At 42.9% G+C, this 17,473-nt stretch overlaps 2 protein-coding genes across 13 annotated transcripts in view; both read left to right on the top strand.

Annotated features, from left to right (window-relative positions):
- The window catches only part of tjp1b (tight junction protein 1b), a 69,388-nt gene that overhangs the window by 41,736 nt on the left and 10,179 nt on the right, over positions 1-17,473 (top strand). For 7 of the 12 annotated variants that reach the window (XM_052061410.1, XM_052061412.1, XM_052061408.1 and 4 more), the window contains 21 exons: positions 3,297-3,353; positions 4,168-4,292; positions 4,389-4,491; positions 4,639-4,954; positions 5,282-5,388; positions 6,014-6,182; positions 6,253-6,397; positions 7,853-7,986; positions 8,566-8,671; positions 9,036-9,186; positions 9,697-9,805; positions 9,917-10,136; positions 10,691-10,875; positions 10,975-11,070; positions 11,161-11,243; positions 11,358-11,568; positions 11,652-11,752; positions 11,843-12,193; positions 13,417-13,647; positions 14,662-15,519; positions 16,188-16,279. In XM_052061410.1, the coding sequence (XP_051917370.1) occupies positions 3,297-3,353; positions 4,168-4,292; positions 4,389-4,491; positions 4,639-4,954; positions 5,282-5,388; positions 6,014-6,182; positions 6,253-6,397; positions 7,853-7,986; positions 8,566-8,671; positions 9,036-9,186; positions 9,697-9,805; positions 9,917-10,136; positions 10,691-10,875; positions 10,975-11,070; positions 11,161-11,243; positions 11,358-11,568; positions 11,652-11,752; positions 11,843-12,193; positions 13,417-13,647; positions 14,662-15,519; positions 16,188-16,279 (3,950 nt within the window). The remainder of the gene's footprint in view (positions 1-3,296; positions 3,354-4,167; positions 4,293-4,388; positions 4,492-4,638; positions 4,955-5,281; positions 5,389-6,013; positions 6,183-6,252; positions 6,398-7,852; positions 7,987-8,565; positions 8,672-9,035; positions 9,187-9,696; positions 9,806-9,916; positions 10,137-10,690; positions 10,876-10,974; positions 11,071-11,160; positions 11,244-11,357; positions 11,569-11,651; positions 11,753-11,842; positions 12,194-13,416; positions 13,648-14,661; positions 15,520-16,187; positions 16,280-17,473) is intronic. The other 5 variants (XM_052061409.1, XM_052061420.1, XM_052061417.1 and 2 more) reach the window with 3 other exon arrangements.
- Positions 3,638-17,473, top strand: part of sqor (sulfide quinone oxidoreductase) — a 63,986-nt gene continuing 50,150 nt past the window's right edge. Inside the window, exon 1 of the mRNA XM_052061434.1 lies at positions 3,638-3,650. The gene's annotated coding sequence lies outside the window, so the exon portion shown is untranslated. The remainder of the gene's footprint in view (positions 3,651-17,473) is intronic.

The raw sequence follows: 17,473 nt of genomic DNA, 5'->3' as shown, positions 1-17,473 counted from the left end.
ACCATACAAATTTGCACTCTTGATTTTAATGTTTCAAAATTAAGCATCCGATTTGTGGCTTGTTGGGTGCATGAGGATGTCCACACAGATTAGAAGTGTTATTAATGAACAATAAATGTAGTTGAATATCAACTTTTCTCTGATGTCTGTGCAGTCAGAGTGGTTGTGTGGAATTGGCTAATCATTTAGATTTATTGTTAATTTCCATCCAAATTGAATTTAAAAAGCTATTAATAATCAAAATGCTTTTTCTAAGATAATCCTTTATTCGTCCCACACTGGGGAAATTATACTATTAGAATAATTGTTTATGGATTCAACACAGTTCATCAACAAAAAAAAAACTTTTTGTTGTTGTTGTGGATAAGCAATCTTGCTGACATGCATTTTTTACACTGATGAGATGCCATGGTTGCAAAAAGAGGAATTATTTTACTAAAGAGGCAATGTTTCATCAGTCATTTAGAATTGGTTCTTGTTCTTGTAAAAGCGTTAATAAACATGCTTTTACAAAGTATGATGAAAGATTGTTGAAGCCAAAGTGAGTAACACGGAAGAGATCACGACACTGCAAACAGGCCAGTGTTAAAAGTTCAGGAACAGTGTTAAAAAGTAATAAAATAGCCTGTGTTGTTGATGCATTGTTAAAATGATGTGTAAACTCCATTCGGCCCTGCTTGGTGTATATTTGAAATTGAAACCACAGCCAGATGAATTCACACCAGTAGCTTTGAAGTGTAAATTTGTTTGTGGGGAACTGCTGAGTTCACAAAATCGACAATAACAAAAAACAAATGATCAGATTTTATATAGCTGATCAGATCATCGGAAAGTCTTAGGTTTATTTTCTCTGACCCCATTTTAATTAATTTTTTTTTTTTTTTTTAAATCAAGGCAATCTGCCTGGATGTACCAAGATGTATGTTCAGCGACGCAGGCTAATTTCTCCTTGGTAACGACACCTTTATTCGTGTCATGTTCAGGGATAGTTTTGTCGTTACATTACTAATGGAAAAAAATCTATTGAAATGGAAAATGAGATTTTTCGAGCCCCAAAAAAAAATCAGGCATTTTATTTTAAGGCCAATATTTTTCAGCCCAACTCCCAGCTGTGTGTTCCATCTGTGTGACGGTCCATCTGTGTTGTACCTGCTCCCAAGTTGCTTGGTCGTAATCCCCCAAGCATGGCCTGAGCGTCTCCTTCGAGCTGCCAGCATTGGCCGTGCCTTGTGGCATGAGGCTTGTGTTGGCACCAGTTGTTTGTGCTCAGGCAGGACAAAAACACATCAGTCGGTGGGGCAACTGAACAACCATCTGTACAGGAGTTCTTTTAAATGTTTTTATAATCACAACTGAAATGAAGCTGCAATGTCATTTTGTCCTGCCATTATGTTTTTATTGCAATTTGGCCAGTTTGTTTACAACAACATTGCAACCCATCAGATCCAGTCGATTTTTATTTATTTATTTTTTTAATTGCAATAAGCGAATCAGATGATGAATGGGGTGAACAAACATCTTGAGTATGTGATTCCATAGGTGCCAGACCAGTTGGCGGAGGTCCGCTGTATAGAAAATGAGTTCTAAAGAAATATCATTTGACTTATTTCAAATGATTCACAATAGTACACAACAATGACTTTTGTTTTGGCACAAAACTGAATGCGGTCCTTTCACATTTGTAGCCGCCTGCACCAGCTACTGTAACCCCCAAAGTAAGATGTTTCAAAAGTTTGTTTACCCACTCTTTCTTGCCTGTTCACTTTTGTTCATTTAAAAAGTACAAAGGCATTTTGGTATGTAAATCAAATTGTCTTCCTGGCAAGCTCTGCAAATGTCAGCCCACCAAAAAGAAAAAAAACAAAAACAAACACCACAGTGGTCCCTGTGTGTTACCGCAGCAACAAGCGCTGCAGGAGGAAAACGTCAAACTGCATGCCTTCAAAGGGGAATGTGTGCGTCAAAGGGAGAAAAGAAGAGGGGGGAGAGACGAAAGCAAATAAAGCACTTTAGATTTGTTTTCCCTGCATTTTGCGGGGCTTTCACTTCATTCGGATCAATTTGTAGCTTTAGAACCAAATGTATATTTCTTGCAAAACCGAGAAAAACTTTCAATGTCGACCAAAAATGAGGTTCACGTTGTCTGCCTCGACACGGAGTATTGCTATTTGACTTGTTTCCATGGCGGCTGACCAATTGGACATAATCGTAAATTAGACCTCCTTAAAGAGTCCCAATTGGAATTCAATCTTTTCTGCAGTCTTGTTAATATTCAGATGTATTTTACCCCTCTACTCAAGTGCTGCAGTGTACTTTGTGTAAAAGGACTGGGGGATGGGGTGCGCGAGTGGTGATCTCATTCAAACTTGCTCACTCCTCCTGTGTCGAGTCCCGCCATGAGCTGCCTGAGGAGTTAATGACTGCGGCTGCCAGGCCAAGAATGTGTGGGGCCACTTGTCGCGATTTATGCCTTTGCGTCCCATTTAGGGTCTTGTTATCCAAATCGTTAGCCGGTTGCCATGTTAAATACAAGTAGACATGATGCTGCTGTACACGGAAGTTATCTATATATGCAGGGACGTATGAAATATTCTCCTTTATTAGGCTGACAGACAAGCAATCATTTTACATCCATCTTTTACTACCCTCTCGACTTGATAATGTTTTAGGAGCGGCCATTAAACATGTGGAGGTGACATGATGTAGGAGCACAGATCAAGAATGAGCAGCGGAGGCGCTGAGGACAAGGTCGCACTAACTGCTGAAGGAGGTGACCTTCATCTCCTCTCAGGGGGTTGCTGTGACCAAGGCTGTGCTTTAATGCCATTGACTCGATTAGTGTGGCCTTATTTTATCTTTGGACCAAGCAAGAATACAGTAGACGTGGCATCGAATAAGAGAGTATCCTGACACGTTGGAGCAATAGTCGGTGAGGATGTTGTGTGTCAGTTTGCTTAGTCATCCATGCGAGCAATATTGGTTGGTCGTGATGTCACTCGCTGTGCATGTAACGTAGCATATTGTCGTTACTATACATATACTGTCAAAGGGGCACTGATTTAGAAAAAGCGCAAACAGTTGAGGAAACCTCTTTGTCGAGATGCATTGCTTTGTTTCACCTGCGGCTCTTGTTAAAGCGCTATATGAATAAAATCGAGTTGGGTTCACGTGAACGTAGATAATTGTTTTTGTCGGGACAAAGAAATAATCTTGTGAATTGTATTTTCCCCAAAGTCTATCGAAATTCTCCTTCTCTTGTGTTTATCTCGCTGTGATCTTTTGTGTGTGTCTTGTAGAGCGCAGCAATGGAGGAGACTGTCATTTGGGAACAGCACACTGTAACACTGCACAGGGTGAGTATTCAAAGATAGTCTTTACAAATTAAGATCTTTCTTGGAAAACTCTGTCCTGGTTATTTCTCACATTTATTTTGTCTCTAGAACTCAAGAATGTGTATGAAACCAAAATGCGGATGAATCCTTTTTGTGAATGATTTTAATCTATTACACTGGGGAACAGATTAATTTTTGTTGAGTTAGCTTTCTGTTTGCAGATGTTGATGGTCCTGACCTATTGGGAGCTGCACGGTCTGAGTTGTGACTGCACAAAAAAAGTTGCTATAATCTTAATCGTATTCAGCTCTTCTTACTGTAGTCTTACAACTGCTCATCAAGGGAATTTTGCTTATTTCCAGGTTAAGCTGTAAAGAAAGAAAACTTGACATGCTAGAAATTGTGGAATCCCCTTTCCAATTTTAGTTTTAGTCGGCATAAAAATTTCACAACTGATTTTTTTTTCTTCTCAAAATTGTTGCCCAGTGTTAAATATTGCATTTGTCTGGTTGCAGCTCATCCTTAATGGCTTGGGAACTAGAGAGTCACAGTTTGGATTTGTAACTAGTTGATCGAGAGATGCCATTCTGTGTCTTCACATCTGTCCAGGTGCTTTGAGCAAAGTGCTGAAGGCCCCCGGACTCGACTCAAGGGCGCAATTAGCATCATCACACTGATATTACTCCATGCATGCTTGCATTTTGTGTGGTCTACACTGAACCACTGGTCTAATCTCTATGGACTGAATATTTCCCCTTGGGGGATCTTAATTGTTATAACACATTACATCAGTGTAAATAAATGACCTCTGTCATGTATTTATTTGAAAATACAGGCACCAGGGTTTGGTTTCGGGATAGCCATATCAGGAGGCCGAGATAACCCTCATTTTCAGAGTGGCGAAACCTCCATTGTCATCTCAGATGTGCTGAAAGGTGGCCCGGCAGAAGGGCTACTCCAGTAAGTTCTTCAACTATCATTGGCAGCGCACTCGTATCAGTTCCACATTTTCCACCTTGCTCTTGAACAACTCCAGCATGTCTCCTCTTCTTATAGGGAAAATGACCGAGTTGTCATGGTCAATGCCGTGTCCATGGATAATGTGGAACACGCCTATGCAGTCCAGCAGCTTCGTAAAAGTGGGAAAATTGCCAAAATTGTGAGTTAAATTGTGTTATTCAATGTTGGGAAATAGTATCTTTCTGTCAGCAATTCAAATGGACGTCCCCTGAGCTGACTTTAATCAATGTGATTGATTCATGTCTCTGTAACCAGTACTTCCTCGCATCTTATTTACTTTGAGCAGACAATCAGACGGAAGAGGAAAGTTCACGTCCCATTGGGTCGCTTTGGGGAGCGGGAAACGATGTCGGAGCATGATGAGGAAGAGGACAGCTACGATGAAGAGATATACGAGACGCGGAGTGGACGTAGTGGCGCCTACAGCAGTATGGGCGGAGCCATGGGCAGGCGCAGCGGCCGGAGCTGCGGCCGAAGGGACAGGGAACGTGAACGCAGTGTCTCACGGGAGAGAAGTCTTTCACCGCGGTCCGATCGCCGCTCACACAACCTGCCTCCTCGCCCTGCTAAGGTCACGCTGGTGAAATCGCGCAAAAATGAAGGTGAGGCTCACAAAGTCGGGGATGGAAGAGAGGATGATAATTAGTCCCAACTGTTAATCCAGGAACATCTCCTCCCACTTTATTTCCCTCTGGGTCAGATTCAAAATCTTCCAAGTCAATTTTGGTCAACTTCCAGGGAAGACAAAACCTGCCAGCCACAGCAGAATCCAAGTTACTCAAATCTTAGTAAAAAGAAAAGCGGAATTAATCGTTTTTTAATCTTCACTGTTAATCCTGGCGGAAGCAGCATCCGAGCGTAGTGTTGCGCCATGTCGTTTTGTCAACTCTGTGCTAACTTTGTCTTTGTTGTTTTGTTTGTTTACCAAGCAGAGTATGGCCTGCGCTTGGCCAGCCACATCTTCGTCAAGGACATCTCCCCCGAGAGCCTGGCAGCCAGGGATGGCAACATCCAGGAGGGCGATGTTGTACTGAAGGTGAGGGCAGGCTGGTGGGGAAACATCAAATAGTGCAAAAATCTATGAAGCAACTGATTATGTTGCACGATGTTCTTTTTGTGATGTTAGGAGAAATAAGGAGTGCTAATGTAGCAGAATTGAAAAGTAGCAGCCACTCTGTTTTTTTTTTTTTTTTTACTGCTGTTTTGTGCTTTCAAATGTTACATAACAGCATTTAGCTGGTGCGCTTCCAGAATCTCCACTGGTTTTGCACGACACGTAAAACAGCACTAACAGTTATTTATTTATTTTAAACTGTAACTGTTCTCAATCAATTGTTCCGTCAACTCTCTTGTCTCTCAACACCAGAATAAAGTTTTGTTTTGTTTTTTCAACCTTTCGAATACGTCACTATATACTCTCCATCATTTTCGCTGTCTGCCTGGGCAGTCAAAGAAATCAAAAAATAATATCTGTAATAAAAAAAGTATCTGGGCTGATTTCACTCTGAAAAGGATGACCAGTGTTGCCGTTGATCTGCATCCGATCACGACTATTAAATATGGTACTTAAGTGGCAAACTATGGCTTAAAAAATGTCTGGCTGTGGGGAAATGGTTGCCATATCATAGATCATATAACCACCTGTCGTCTGATTCTCGTAGATCAATGGCACCGTGACCGAGAACCTCTCCTTGATCGATGCCAAGAAGCTGATAGAAAGGTCAAAGGGCAAGCTAAAAATGGTTGTTCAGAGGGATGACAGGGCGACCTTGCTGAACATCCCTGACCTCGATGACAGCATTCCTTCAGCCAATGCCTCCGACAGAGACGGTGAGATTGCTGCTAAGTGTGATCTGCTCACCGGCTGCGGGCGCTTAACGGTGTGTGTGTGTGATATCAGACATTTCAGATATCCATTCTGTGGCATCCGACCATTCCAATCGATCGCACGACAGACTCCGTAGCAGCCGCTCCCGCTCTCCAGACAGACGATCGGAACCCTCAGACCACTCCAGACACTCGCCACCTCAAATCAGCAATGGCAGGTGAAGATCTGCAATCCACAAAAACTTGCATCATCGCATGCATAATTTTGTAAATAGGAATATGTTTATTGGGGTCATTTTTGTATCTCTACATCAATCTATTTTAATACCAAACAATAGTGACTCATGAAAAATTAAAATGTTTTGTTCAGAGAAAAACCCAACATTTAACTGTAAACTGTAAACTTTTTTTTCCTTCTAAAACATCATCCCATAGTACTCACCTCAAGTTGTTATTTTTCACACGGGAAGAATTATTGATAAGCTTTCGCCACTTTTCTTTCCTGGCAGAGTTCTTTTAAAAAAAAAAAAAAAGTTTCTCACAAATTTGCATCACATTTGTAAAATGTAACCATTAGTGGGAAGATATGAAAATAAGGTTTTCATAAAATGCATCACTATAAACTTTATCTCCCCACTCCCCCTTTTTTGGCCAGTAGGAGAATACCGTAAATTGATGGTTCATGTAAACTACAGTAATTAGTTGAAGAGCTCGTGTTATTTAGTCCAATTGTGTAAATCTTGTGAATTTAATGTAAAGCACAGTCAGAGAAGTAGAGCCACATCATTATTTTGGGGACAAACTTTAAACTCACACTGATATTTCCAACAAAGAAATCTTGACTTTTTCAAGCAATGCACTTTGCATTTGAGAGTATTGCAACAAGGATCTGCATCCATTTTAAACCTTACAAAAAGTTGCATATTTCTATACGTGTATTATTGCTCCCTTCATCATTCAGCGAAACAGACTGGAGTGGTCACAAAATTTAAATCAAAAGTAAAACAAGACACTTTATTGATGTTATTGAAACAGTTACTCTCAATTAATGTGCTATTTCTGGTGTGGGGATGTTTTGCTGCATTGCCTTGTATTTGTGATTGTTATATTGGACTTAAGTGGTGACGTGAGTAATGTCGCTGAATAAACACTTGGACCGAAAATGCGGCTATGAAAGGAGTGAATTCAAAAAGCCAAAGCTGTTGACATCCCTCAGCCATATGCCACAGCATTGTATAAATTTGCACTCTTGGTCAGCATTTTTCCAACATTGCGGTAAACAAAGCGGCATGTTGATGTCTCTATTTTACGGCGTTGTACACAATCTTCATTCCGGATTATTTGAACCTAAACGGCTCTTTTTGCAGTAGGCTTAGAGGCATGCAGTAAGGTCTTACCAATCTACAGGCTGTTAAGCGTCTGCATGGTCACCTTGAAGAAGGAAGATAAAGATGCTCTATAAATAGAACATATGAAAGAGGAAAGTTGTGACCTCTGACTTTTTATTTTTCCCCCTGGGGGGGTGGGGGGGGTCTCCATAAATTTAGCGTTTAGTGTAGTACAATCCTGTTTGTTCTTCTTTTTACCAAAGACTCTATTACCTCAAGAATCTTGCAGTGCAGCTGTCTGCATTTGATGGTGACCTGAACAAATGCATCTCTTTTCGACCGCAGTCACAGAAGTCGAGATGAAGAGCGGCTATCAAAAGGGGCTTCAACACCAGCAAAGCTTTCGGAGGAAATTCCTCTGCCCAAGCCGAAAGAGCCAGCACTCACTAGAGATGAGAAACTACTTCCGCCGCTCCCAGGTCAGAGAGTCGAGCGTCAGCAGTTGAACCCAACCTTTCTTGATGTGTTTCATGGGTCAGATGCAACACAACAGACCTGACTACAAAATCTTTGCAGTTCTTGTTTTTTTTGTTTTTTTGTTTTTTTTGTTTAAATACATGAATTCCAAGAAAAAGTGAAGCTGTCGGATGCCTGCCGAGCCAGGGTTAACTTGCCTGGAGCCAAGTGAAAATAACCCATATGATCTTATTTAGTCTGACGTCTCATTCCAGCCTGCAGCTCCCCGCTTCCTCTCTGTTTGTCCTCTCCACTCAGGACTCCCGATTTCCAATCCAAATTCATAGTGTCCTGCTACGGCCGCGTTTTCGGCCGCATGACGTCACCCCGCGTGCTTTCCAAATTCTAGAAATACAGTTTGCAGGCATAATGTGAAGTTGGACACCATGTTCGGTTCGTGGCGGAAGTGACGTCATGCAGCCTTCGCAGGGCCTGACCTGTGAATTTGGACCACTGTGTGTGCCTTCTGTGTTTGTAACAATTATTGCGCGAGTTTCTTTTAAATGTATACCTCTTGTTTTGATGATGCTCATCCGTCTCAGAGCCGAAGCCAGTGTACGCCCAGCCCGGACAGCCAGACGTGGACCTGCCCGTCAGCCCCTCTGATGCCCCTGTGCCAAGTGCTGCTCACGATGACAGCATCCTTAGGTATTTTTAATCGTATTCATTTTAGGCTGCATCCCAAATGACGCCTAAGGTAAGAAGAAAAAATGCTCAGTTTTAAATGAGACTACAAGGAGCGGTTGGAGTTTTAAACTATAAAGCAAAAGTGACCGTAATCTCTGTGGCCATCTGCAAATCAGGGGACCGTACTTAACAAGGAGCAAAGGAGGGCAGCATTTACAGGAAATATTTTTTTTGGGTTCGCGACACAAAGTTGAAGAAAATACAAAGTAGGGCAGCATTCCAAAATCCACTCGTTATTCGTTTTGCTTTGGAAAAAGCAAAAATTCCCTTCAAGTCGATCCATGTCAAATAAAGTCTGACTGTTTTCTTTGTCCTGCATCCTCAGGCCAAGCATGAAGCTGGTCAAGTTCAAAAAAGGTGAGAGTGTGGGGCTGCGGCTCGCAGGAGGGAATGATGTTGGCATCTTTGTTGCTGGAGTGCTGGAGGACAGCCCGGCCGCGAAGGAGGGCCTGGAGGAGGGTGACCAAATTCTCAGGGTACTTTTCTTTGTATCCCAAAATAAAGTGTTTTAAGGTGAAGGCTTCTTGAAAAGTCAGTTATTTTAGTGCCAAATTGCTCTACGCACTTTTGGCTTATTGTGCATGCAGCTGAAACTCTCCCTTTTTATTCTTCTTCATGTACAATGCTTGCTCCAAAATTCCTGTACCTCTGGGCCAGTCTCTTGGAAATGACTTTGGCAGCACACAGCCCCCCACCCAAAAAAAACGATTTCCCTTGACTGTGTGTACCATTTCCATACATCTCTTTTTGCACACCTCCTTTCTTTGAGAAATGGTTTGCATTCTTACACTCCACTAAAAAAAATGTACGTTTCCCTGGCAATATGGAGTACAGAGAGATCTATGAACCCATAATTTTCAGATGTCTACCCTTCACCATGCTTTCAGTTGTGAGATAGCCCTACGATTGAACTTAAAAGCACCAAAAATGTGGAACATTTTTTAGGAATAAAACCACCAGGCCTAACATGGTTTGCCTAATTGCAGGTAAACAACGTAGATTTTGCAAACATAATCCGAGAGGAGGCAGTGCTGTTCCTCCTGGATCTTCCTAAAGGTGAAGAGGTCACCATTTTGGCTCAAAAGAAGAAAGATGGTAAATCAAGAAAATGACCTTAGTATCATCTGTCTCGTCATTCCAAATGTAAATAGGACGAGGGTTCTTTTCATTTCATTTATTCATGAATTTCTTCTTTTTTTTTTTTAGTCTATCGGCGGATCGTGGAGTCTGATGTGGGTGACTCCTTTTACATCCGGACCCACTTTGAGTACGAGAAGGAATCTCCATACGGGTTAAGCTTTAACAAGGGCGAGGTGTTCCGTGTGGTGGATACCCTCTACAATGGCAAATTGGGTTCCTGGCTTGCTATTCGCATTGGCAAGAACCACCAGGAGGTGGAGAGGGGCATCATCCCCAACAAAAACAGGTGACCCCATCCTCAAAAAACAGATTAACACAAGCCACAAGCTTCTTGACAAAAGTCACTTAAAAAATATACAGTTTGTGTTTAGTAATCTTTATGTTCCGTCTTGTTTATTAATTCAGATTTTAGTTAACTTGATTTAGTCACAAATGGGGCAAAATATACAGTATGATGCTTGTCAATACATCGCAATGTGGTCGTCCACTCGTGCCGACTACATTGTTAATGTGCTGTTAAAGTAATACTCGAATCCAAACGTTTCTTTGTAGAGGAAGATCTTGATGCAGCTGCGGTATCTGTTGATCTCATTCGATTATGCAGGGTAACCTGAAGTGTCTGGTTTATGTTGGCTTTAGCAGGAAGTTTGATCATAAAAAAAAAAGACTTGCAGAATAAATGGAGCGTATTTGGACATTGCGTCTTATTTATTTTAAATCTGTCATTTCCTTGAAATGCTCTTGGTTGCTGGCAGTATTGAGATTAGCGTTGCCAAGTTTATGACACATCCATTACTTTGTGCGTCAAGTGTTATCTGCCTTCCTGCGATATGTCGACAGAGCGGAGCAGCTCTCCAGCGTGCAATACACACTCCCCAAAACAGCCGGCGGCGACAGGGCCGACTTCTGGAGGTTCCGTGGTCTTCGAAGTTCAAAGAGGAACCTCAGGAAGAGCCGAGAAGATCTTTCCTCTCAGCCAGTCCAGACAAAGTTCCCAGCCTACGAGAGGGTTGTATTGAGAGAAGGTGAAACATTTGACCGCACACTTCTCAACATTACATCATGTGAGTTGTACATTATTATTTTATGAGTTGTACAATTTAATTTGTTATGTGTGATTGTAGCTGGTTTCTTAAGACCTGTTGTGATATTTGGACCTATTGCCGATGTTGCACGGGAAAAACTCGCCAGAGAAGAGCCAGATCTTTTTGAGCTTGCAAGTACGTTTACTTATCATGTTTGGATCAGTACAACATGCACAAGGTATGAGATATGGTTGGATTTCTTTAATTGTTTATATTCCTTTCCAGAGAGCGAGCCCAGAGATGCAGGTACCGACCAGCGCAGTTCAGGAATTATTCGTCTTCACACCATCAAACAAATCATAGATAGAGTGAGCTCTCTGTTTTTATATTTTATTTTTTGGTTGTTGAATCGGATATCCACAATACATTCTTCTTATCTAATCACCCCAATGCATCATCTCATCATCTGTGCCTTCTTCAAGGACAAACACGCAGTGCTGGACATCACCCCGAATGCTGTGGACAGGCTGAACTATGCTCAGTGGTACCCGATCGTAGTCTTCCTAAATCCCGACAACAAGCAGGGTGTGAAGAACATGAGGACAAGGCTGTGTCCAGAGTCCCGGAAAAGTGCCAGGAAGCTGTACGAACGAGCCATCAAGCTGAGGAAGAATAATCATCACCTGTTCACCAGTGAGTGGCCACGGAATATTAAGAGGCACTAAAAAGCGGAGTTATTTCCTTTTCATTAATGAGCCCCAAATTCTCTTTTATAGCCACCATTAACTTGAACAACATGAATGACGGTTGGTACGGAGCTCTTAAGGAGACCATCCAGCAGCAACAGAACCAGCTGGTGTGGGTGTCTGAGGGAAAGGTTAGCAATGGGCGCCTTGGATTTTGGAAATCAGTCAGGCTTACAATGCAGTGCGAATCATTAGCCCAAGGGTAAATGGTTTCTTCTCAGGCGGATGGCACCACGGAAGATGACTTGGATATCCACGACGACCGTCTGTCCTACCTGTCAGCTCCAGGGAGCGAGTACTCCATGTACAGCACGGACAGCCGCCACACATCGGACTACGAAGACACGGACACGGAGGGCGGAGCCTACACGGACCAGGAGCTCGACGAGACCTTGAATGACGAGGTGGGTCTGCCCACGGAGCCCGCCATCACGCGGTCTTCCGAACCTGTGAGGGAAGATCCACCCGTCATTCAGGACACCCCTGGTTACCCCGGATACCAGCACCCGGTGCCACCCGATCCAACTAATCGTATCGACCAAACTGGCTTCAAGATGCCATCTCCGCAGCAGGTACTGTTCCTCGTCCTTTAAACCACCATAGTGTGTGCGTGCACCTCTGTGAATTGATGTACTGTTTAGACAGCAACTCTGAAATCGAGGTTAATTCCATTTTGTCATCTTGGTTGTTGGCTAAGGCCATGTCCACACAAACAATTCACTTTTTCACTTCTCCTCATTCAAACGTTGTTTTGGTCACTGAAAACTCAGGATGCACGATAACTGTTTTCTGTTTCCCACTTTTTCCCCCCGCAATGAGCCACTACTTGAGGCGCACAAACAACTAGGTACTTTGTGCGCACGTTCTAGCTGTTTTGGGCATACATTGTAGTCCAGTATTACATGCGCACGGAGTAGTAATCTAGGCATGAGGAACTACTTTGTGTGCACACATTACAGTTACAGTGTGTGCACAGAGTAGTCTCCGCCCAAATGTCATGCCTGGGGCTCAGTGTTATTGGACCAATCAATGTGACGTTACTTTTCCCAATATTGATTGGACTGATAATTATTGTGTTTGCATCCTGACTGAAAATACTTTTTGCTAATGTTTTTGTTTGTGTTGCCGCAATGTTGTTTGTCCTGGGTCATCTGTTATGTTCAGTTCTTTATTCATTTCTCTGTGAGCAAAAGACTAGTTCTTTGAAAGATGATACAACATGGTCGAATCTCATCATCCATCACTGGACGACATTTGTGTATTGTGCATTTATATTGCTCACTGTATTGGCAGCAATGGCATTACAGGTTGGAGTTTTATACCCTGTCTCGGGGGTCTTCAGTTGTGTTCCTCTAGGGCCACTTCTGTACAGGCAGGAGAATAACCCTTGAAGAACAGGATTGAATACCCCTGCCCTGCCTTTTTTTTTTTTTTTTTTTTTTTTTTTTTTTAGAAGAGCACGTGACAGGGTTTTTTTTGTTTGTTTGTTTGTTTTCTTTTTTTCCCCCAAACAGCACAGTTGTGGACAAATATCTGTGAGAAGAAAAACATTTTGGCGAGCACTCAATGGGCAATAGACATTTTCAAAATATCTGTAAGTGTGGACATTGCCTCAATATTACCTCAATACAATACTTAGAAGCTACTTGTATAGTGTCTGATCAAAGCAGACATTTGCAAGAGCCTCGACTGGCTCACTCGGTGTGAGAAGAGATATCAGGGTGTTAGATTTCGCTTTTTCTTTGTGTGCCCTTGGCAAGCTGTGTTTGTAAATGTCTTTTAACAATATTCACAGCAAGAGGAGGCTTCTCTGCCCATGCTCTCCTTGCCTGCAGCGGTGGTAGCGCCCCCTGCTGTTGAGCAGCCTGTACAGCTAGAGGGTTTGCACCTAGAGGAGCCCCCTGCTGCAGCCGCAGCTCCTCAGGCTGACTCACTTAGCAGCCCCAGTCCTGCCCCTGAGCATTTTCAGCCCCCACCACCACCACATGAACCCCACCCGTCTGGACCGCCTGGTCCAGAACCAAAGGTACCCGCTGTTTACCACCACCCACTTGGATCGAGCCTGGGCCACAGTCTGCTGTTTTAACTGCCTGTCTTCTCGTACATGCTTTCCACTCGCTCTCTGCATGAATTGCCCACACCGTGTGCCTCACTGAGCCCACTGTGTGCCTCTGGCTCCCAGAGAATGTGTGACATACGTCCACATGTACAATGTTGAGACCTGGGAGACCAGAAGGACTGGTAAATCTGAGTCTTTGGCCAGGGTGAAGACCATCCACAACCAGCCCTAACTGTTGCCTTTAACTTCCTTTGCATGGCTCCAAAATGTTTTTTTGGGTTCCTTTTAGCTCTAACTCTCTTGCGTAGATGAAAAACGAGCACTTAGAGTGGCATTATTGTAGATGTGTCGTGTTGTAGTGCCAGTAGTTTGACTGACTGAATGTTGAATTGCATGATGAAAGCTAACCTGCAGACAGTACTCTTGATAATGATTTCCGCCAAACAACTCTCCCTATGGAACAAAGTACTCACCTCCGTTCACTGCATTATTTTAATGTTCACATGCATCGTTCTGAGCAGACGGCCATCAATGAACCCTCTTCCATAGGAAGGGCTTTAACTCCACTTGCTGTCTACCGGCTACACATCATGTTTGAGATGAGGCCTTTCAGAAATGAAATTGTCTTCACGATAAAACTTATTTTAAACCAGCAAAAAAAAAAAAAAATCACACAAGAAATATGGATGAGGGTCATTCTTGAAAGGCATCTTGTCAAACAGGCATTCAGAACAATTTTGAAACCAAATTGCTTGTATAATTTGCACTTTGACAAATGCCATTAGCTAATTTGGAAAGTATGACTGTATGCTCACTTCCATGAATTTTACATTTTGAAGTATTCTGCTGATTCATTTTAATTTGTTGTTGGGGATATCCTTCCCCGGCGTTCTGTCTTGAAATACGATGGTGCTTAAAAGTGTGGGGTCATCACCATGCGTTGCGTAACAAACACGTTCATTTCATATCGTCTCTTCACAGATGTACAAGAAAGACCTGTACAATATGGAGGAACCTGTGCGAATGAACCACGGCCTGAAGCAGTCTATGAGCTACAGTCACCAGCTATCATACCAGGACAAGCAGCCATACCGAGAATACGACCACCCGCCTTACGGTTACGATGGAGGCGGCTACACAGAACCAAAGTCTCACAACGCTGACTCTCACATGCACTACGACAACCGTGTGCCTCATTACAACGAACACTGGTCCCCCTACGACCAGCAGACCTCGCCCTCCCAGCCCCCAGGTTACCAGCCGGCCCACCAGCAACACATTGGCTTCAACCACCGCTCGCCGTACGAGGATGGCCCAAATAGGGACTACAGCCCTCCTCAGCCTCGATATGAAGACCCCCTCCCTGTGGGATATGATAGCAGAGCACGCCACACTAAGCCTGGGCCAATTCGTTACGATGATCTGCCTCCACCACCGCCACCTGTAAGCTACGATGCCCGCTCTCCTTATGAGGCAGATACTCTCAGCTTTCCCATCAACTCGCCTCGGTCTCCAGAAGCGCCAAAGCAGTATTACGGTGACTCTGGTCTACGGTCATCCTACATTCCTGGTCCACACCGTGGCTTCAAGGCAGGGATGCATGATCCTGTGATGAACTGTGAACCACCAATTCTTTCTCCGAAAACAGAGGCCCTCACATCCCCTGTTGAGCCAGCAGTCACTCCTGGATCAAAACCCTTGCTACCCCTCCAACGGGAAGACCCGGAGGAGGACCCAGCCATGAAACCGCAGTCAGTCCTCAACAGAGTAAAGATGTTTGAAAATAAACGGTCCGTTTCGATGGACAGGGCGAAGGAAGGAGAATCGTCAGTTCTCAGGGTACCTAGCTCTTAAATTACCGTATTTTCCGCAGTATAGGGCTCACCAAAAAGTCTTCCATTTTCTTAAAAGCTCACCGAGCGCCTTAAAATGCCGTGCGTCTTGTGTATGGTCATTACGGTAAAATGTCGACCCAAAGATGGCTCCTTGCTGGAGACATGCTTACAATGATATAACTTGCTGTTGGTTCAGTGAACTGTATCGCTGCTTTATTAGATACGTTTTTGTTGCGGCTCCGAAAAAAGGAGAGTTGTGGTGTTGTTTTTTTAAAACAGTCAACAAATGCAGGTACTCTTTGTCCGTCCCCGTGCCTTCTCTTCAGTTCCACTCGTGAGGCGTTCAAGACCACCTCAGAAAAACGTAAATTAAAATGAATGATTACTTTAATGAAACTACGGAGAAAATCAAGCGAGTTGAATGGAAGGAGTTTAGCACCCTCTAGTGGAAACATTGTAGATTGCGCCTTTATAATGCAATGTGTCCAATGTATGAAAAAAAATGACAAAATAGCCATTCGTTGAAGGTGCGCCTCATAATCCAGTGCGTCTTGTAGTGCGGAAAATACGGTATATAAAATTGAGCAACATCTGCTATTCTCTCATGAAGGAACAATATTGCTGTCACTTTTAAAAATCTTCGGCAAATTGTGCCCTCTCTTTCTCTTTCAGCCAGCAGATATTCCCAAACCTTCAAATGCACCTGGTCCGGTGCTCAAGGCAAATTCGCTCAGTAACCTGGAGCAGGAAAGATCCTCCTACAGGTATGTTGACGTTATTACAGCACCCTTCAGGTGACAGAAAATGTGGATAACCCCCCCCATACCTTCTCTGTCACGCAGTCATTGGATTGTGTCCAGATGTCCACCCTTATTCCCTAACTCCTTATTGACTATCTCGTCCCACACTATATCTAGCACTAGATAGTAGTTCCCTCATTCCTTTTGGCAATTCGGACAGCCAACTATTTGCTCCTCTTCGACCACCGTACTTGACTCACTAGCGCATTAAGTTCCCTGGCTATTGATGTAAAAAAAAATATTTATTTTAACCTGTATTTTCTTTCTTTCATTGTGCATATTTTAATTTCAATAAAATGAATTATTTCCGTGGTTTATAGTTACTTTATCGCATTGAATCTCAGCAGTGAGGACGATTCGATACACATCTCGATGCACTACTAGCGATGCGATACTTAAACGATACATGGAATTTTCTGGCGACACGATGCGATACGTTTCACCGTCTTCACGATGTGGTACGACGAGATACACATTTAGTTCAAATCAACGCGATCCGATACAATACAGTGCAATTTGTTGTGATATTGTGTGTGCAATTAAACATGATGCAAATACGCAAAGAAAAATAGTTTAAAAAAAGATGGAATTCAGTATGGTATTGCAAAAAGTAGACCACTTTATTCCTTATAAACAGTAGTACGTGTAAAACAACTTATTTAAGCCCTTTCACAATTGGGTTTTGGGCAAAGAAAATGTAAACAATTTGGCACCTGAGACTCACAGCTGTTGCTGTAGTGCAGGGGTGTCCAAACTTTTTGCCAAGGGGGCCAGATTTTATGTGGTAAAATGTCGGGGGGGCCGACCTTGGCTGACATTCTTTACATTGAACAACAATATTGTTCAACAAATTTTAGTAAGCCAGTCTGTTTCACATTTCCATTTTTATTTTAATTTCAACAATCTTAAGAATGTCTTTTGGTTCATTTGAAACAGGTATATCACATGCAACTGCTTATTCGCTTGACTTTTTCTTAAACAGAAGTCTCCTGAGTGCAAATTGATTGATTTGAAACATAAAATGTATCACCATGACTTTTCAATAGTCACAAAACCTTTGACTCGAACAACAGGGGAATGAACCACCAATACACATATCCACAACTGCAAGGATCATTTGAAATATGACATATCAGTCAATATAAACACGGAGTGATG

The sequence above is a fragment of the Hippocampus zosterae genome, chromosome 3 (genome assembly GCF_025434085.1).
Source record: "Hippocampus zosterae strain Florida chromosome 3, ASM2543408v3, whole genome shotgun sequence".
In the NCBI taxonomy this organism is placed as follows: domain Eukaryota; kingdom Metazoa; phylum Chordata; class Actinopteri; order Syngnathiformes; family Syngnathidae; genus Hippocampus; species Hippocampus zosterae.
This window is presented reverse-complemented; position numbering and strand designations above follow the sequence as displayed.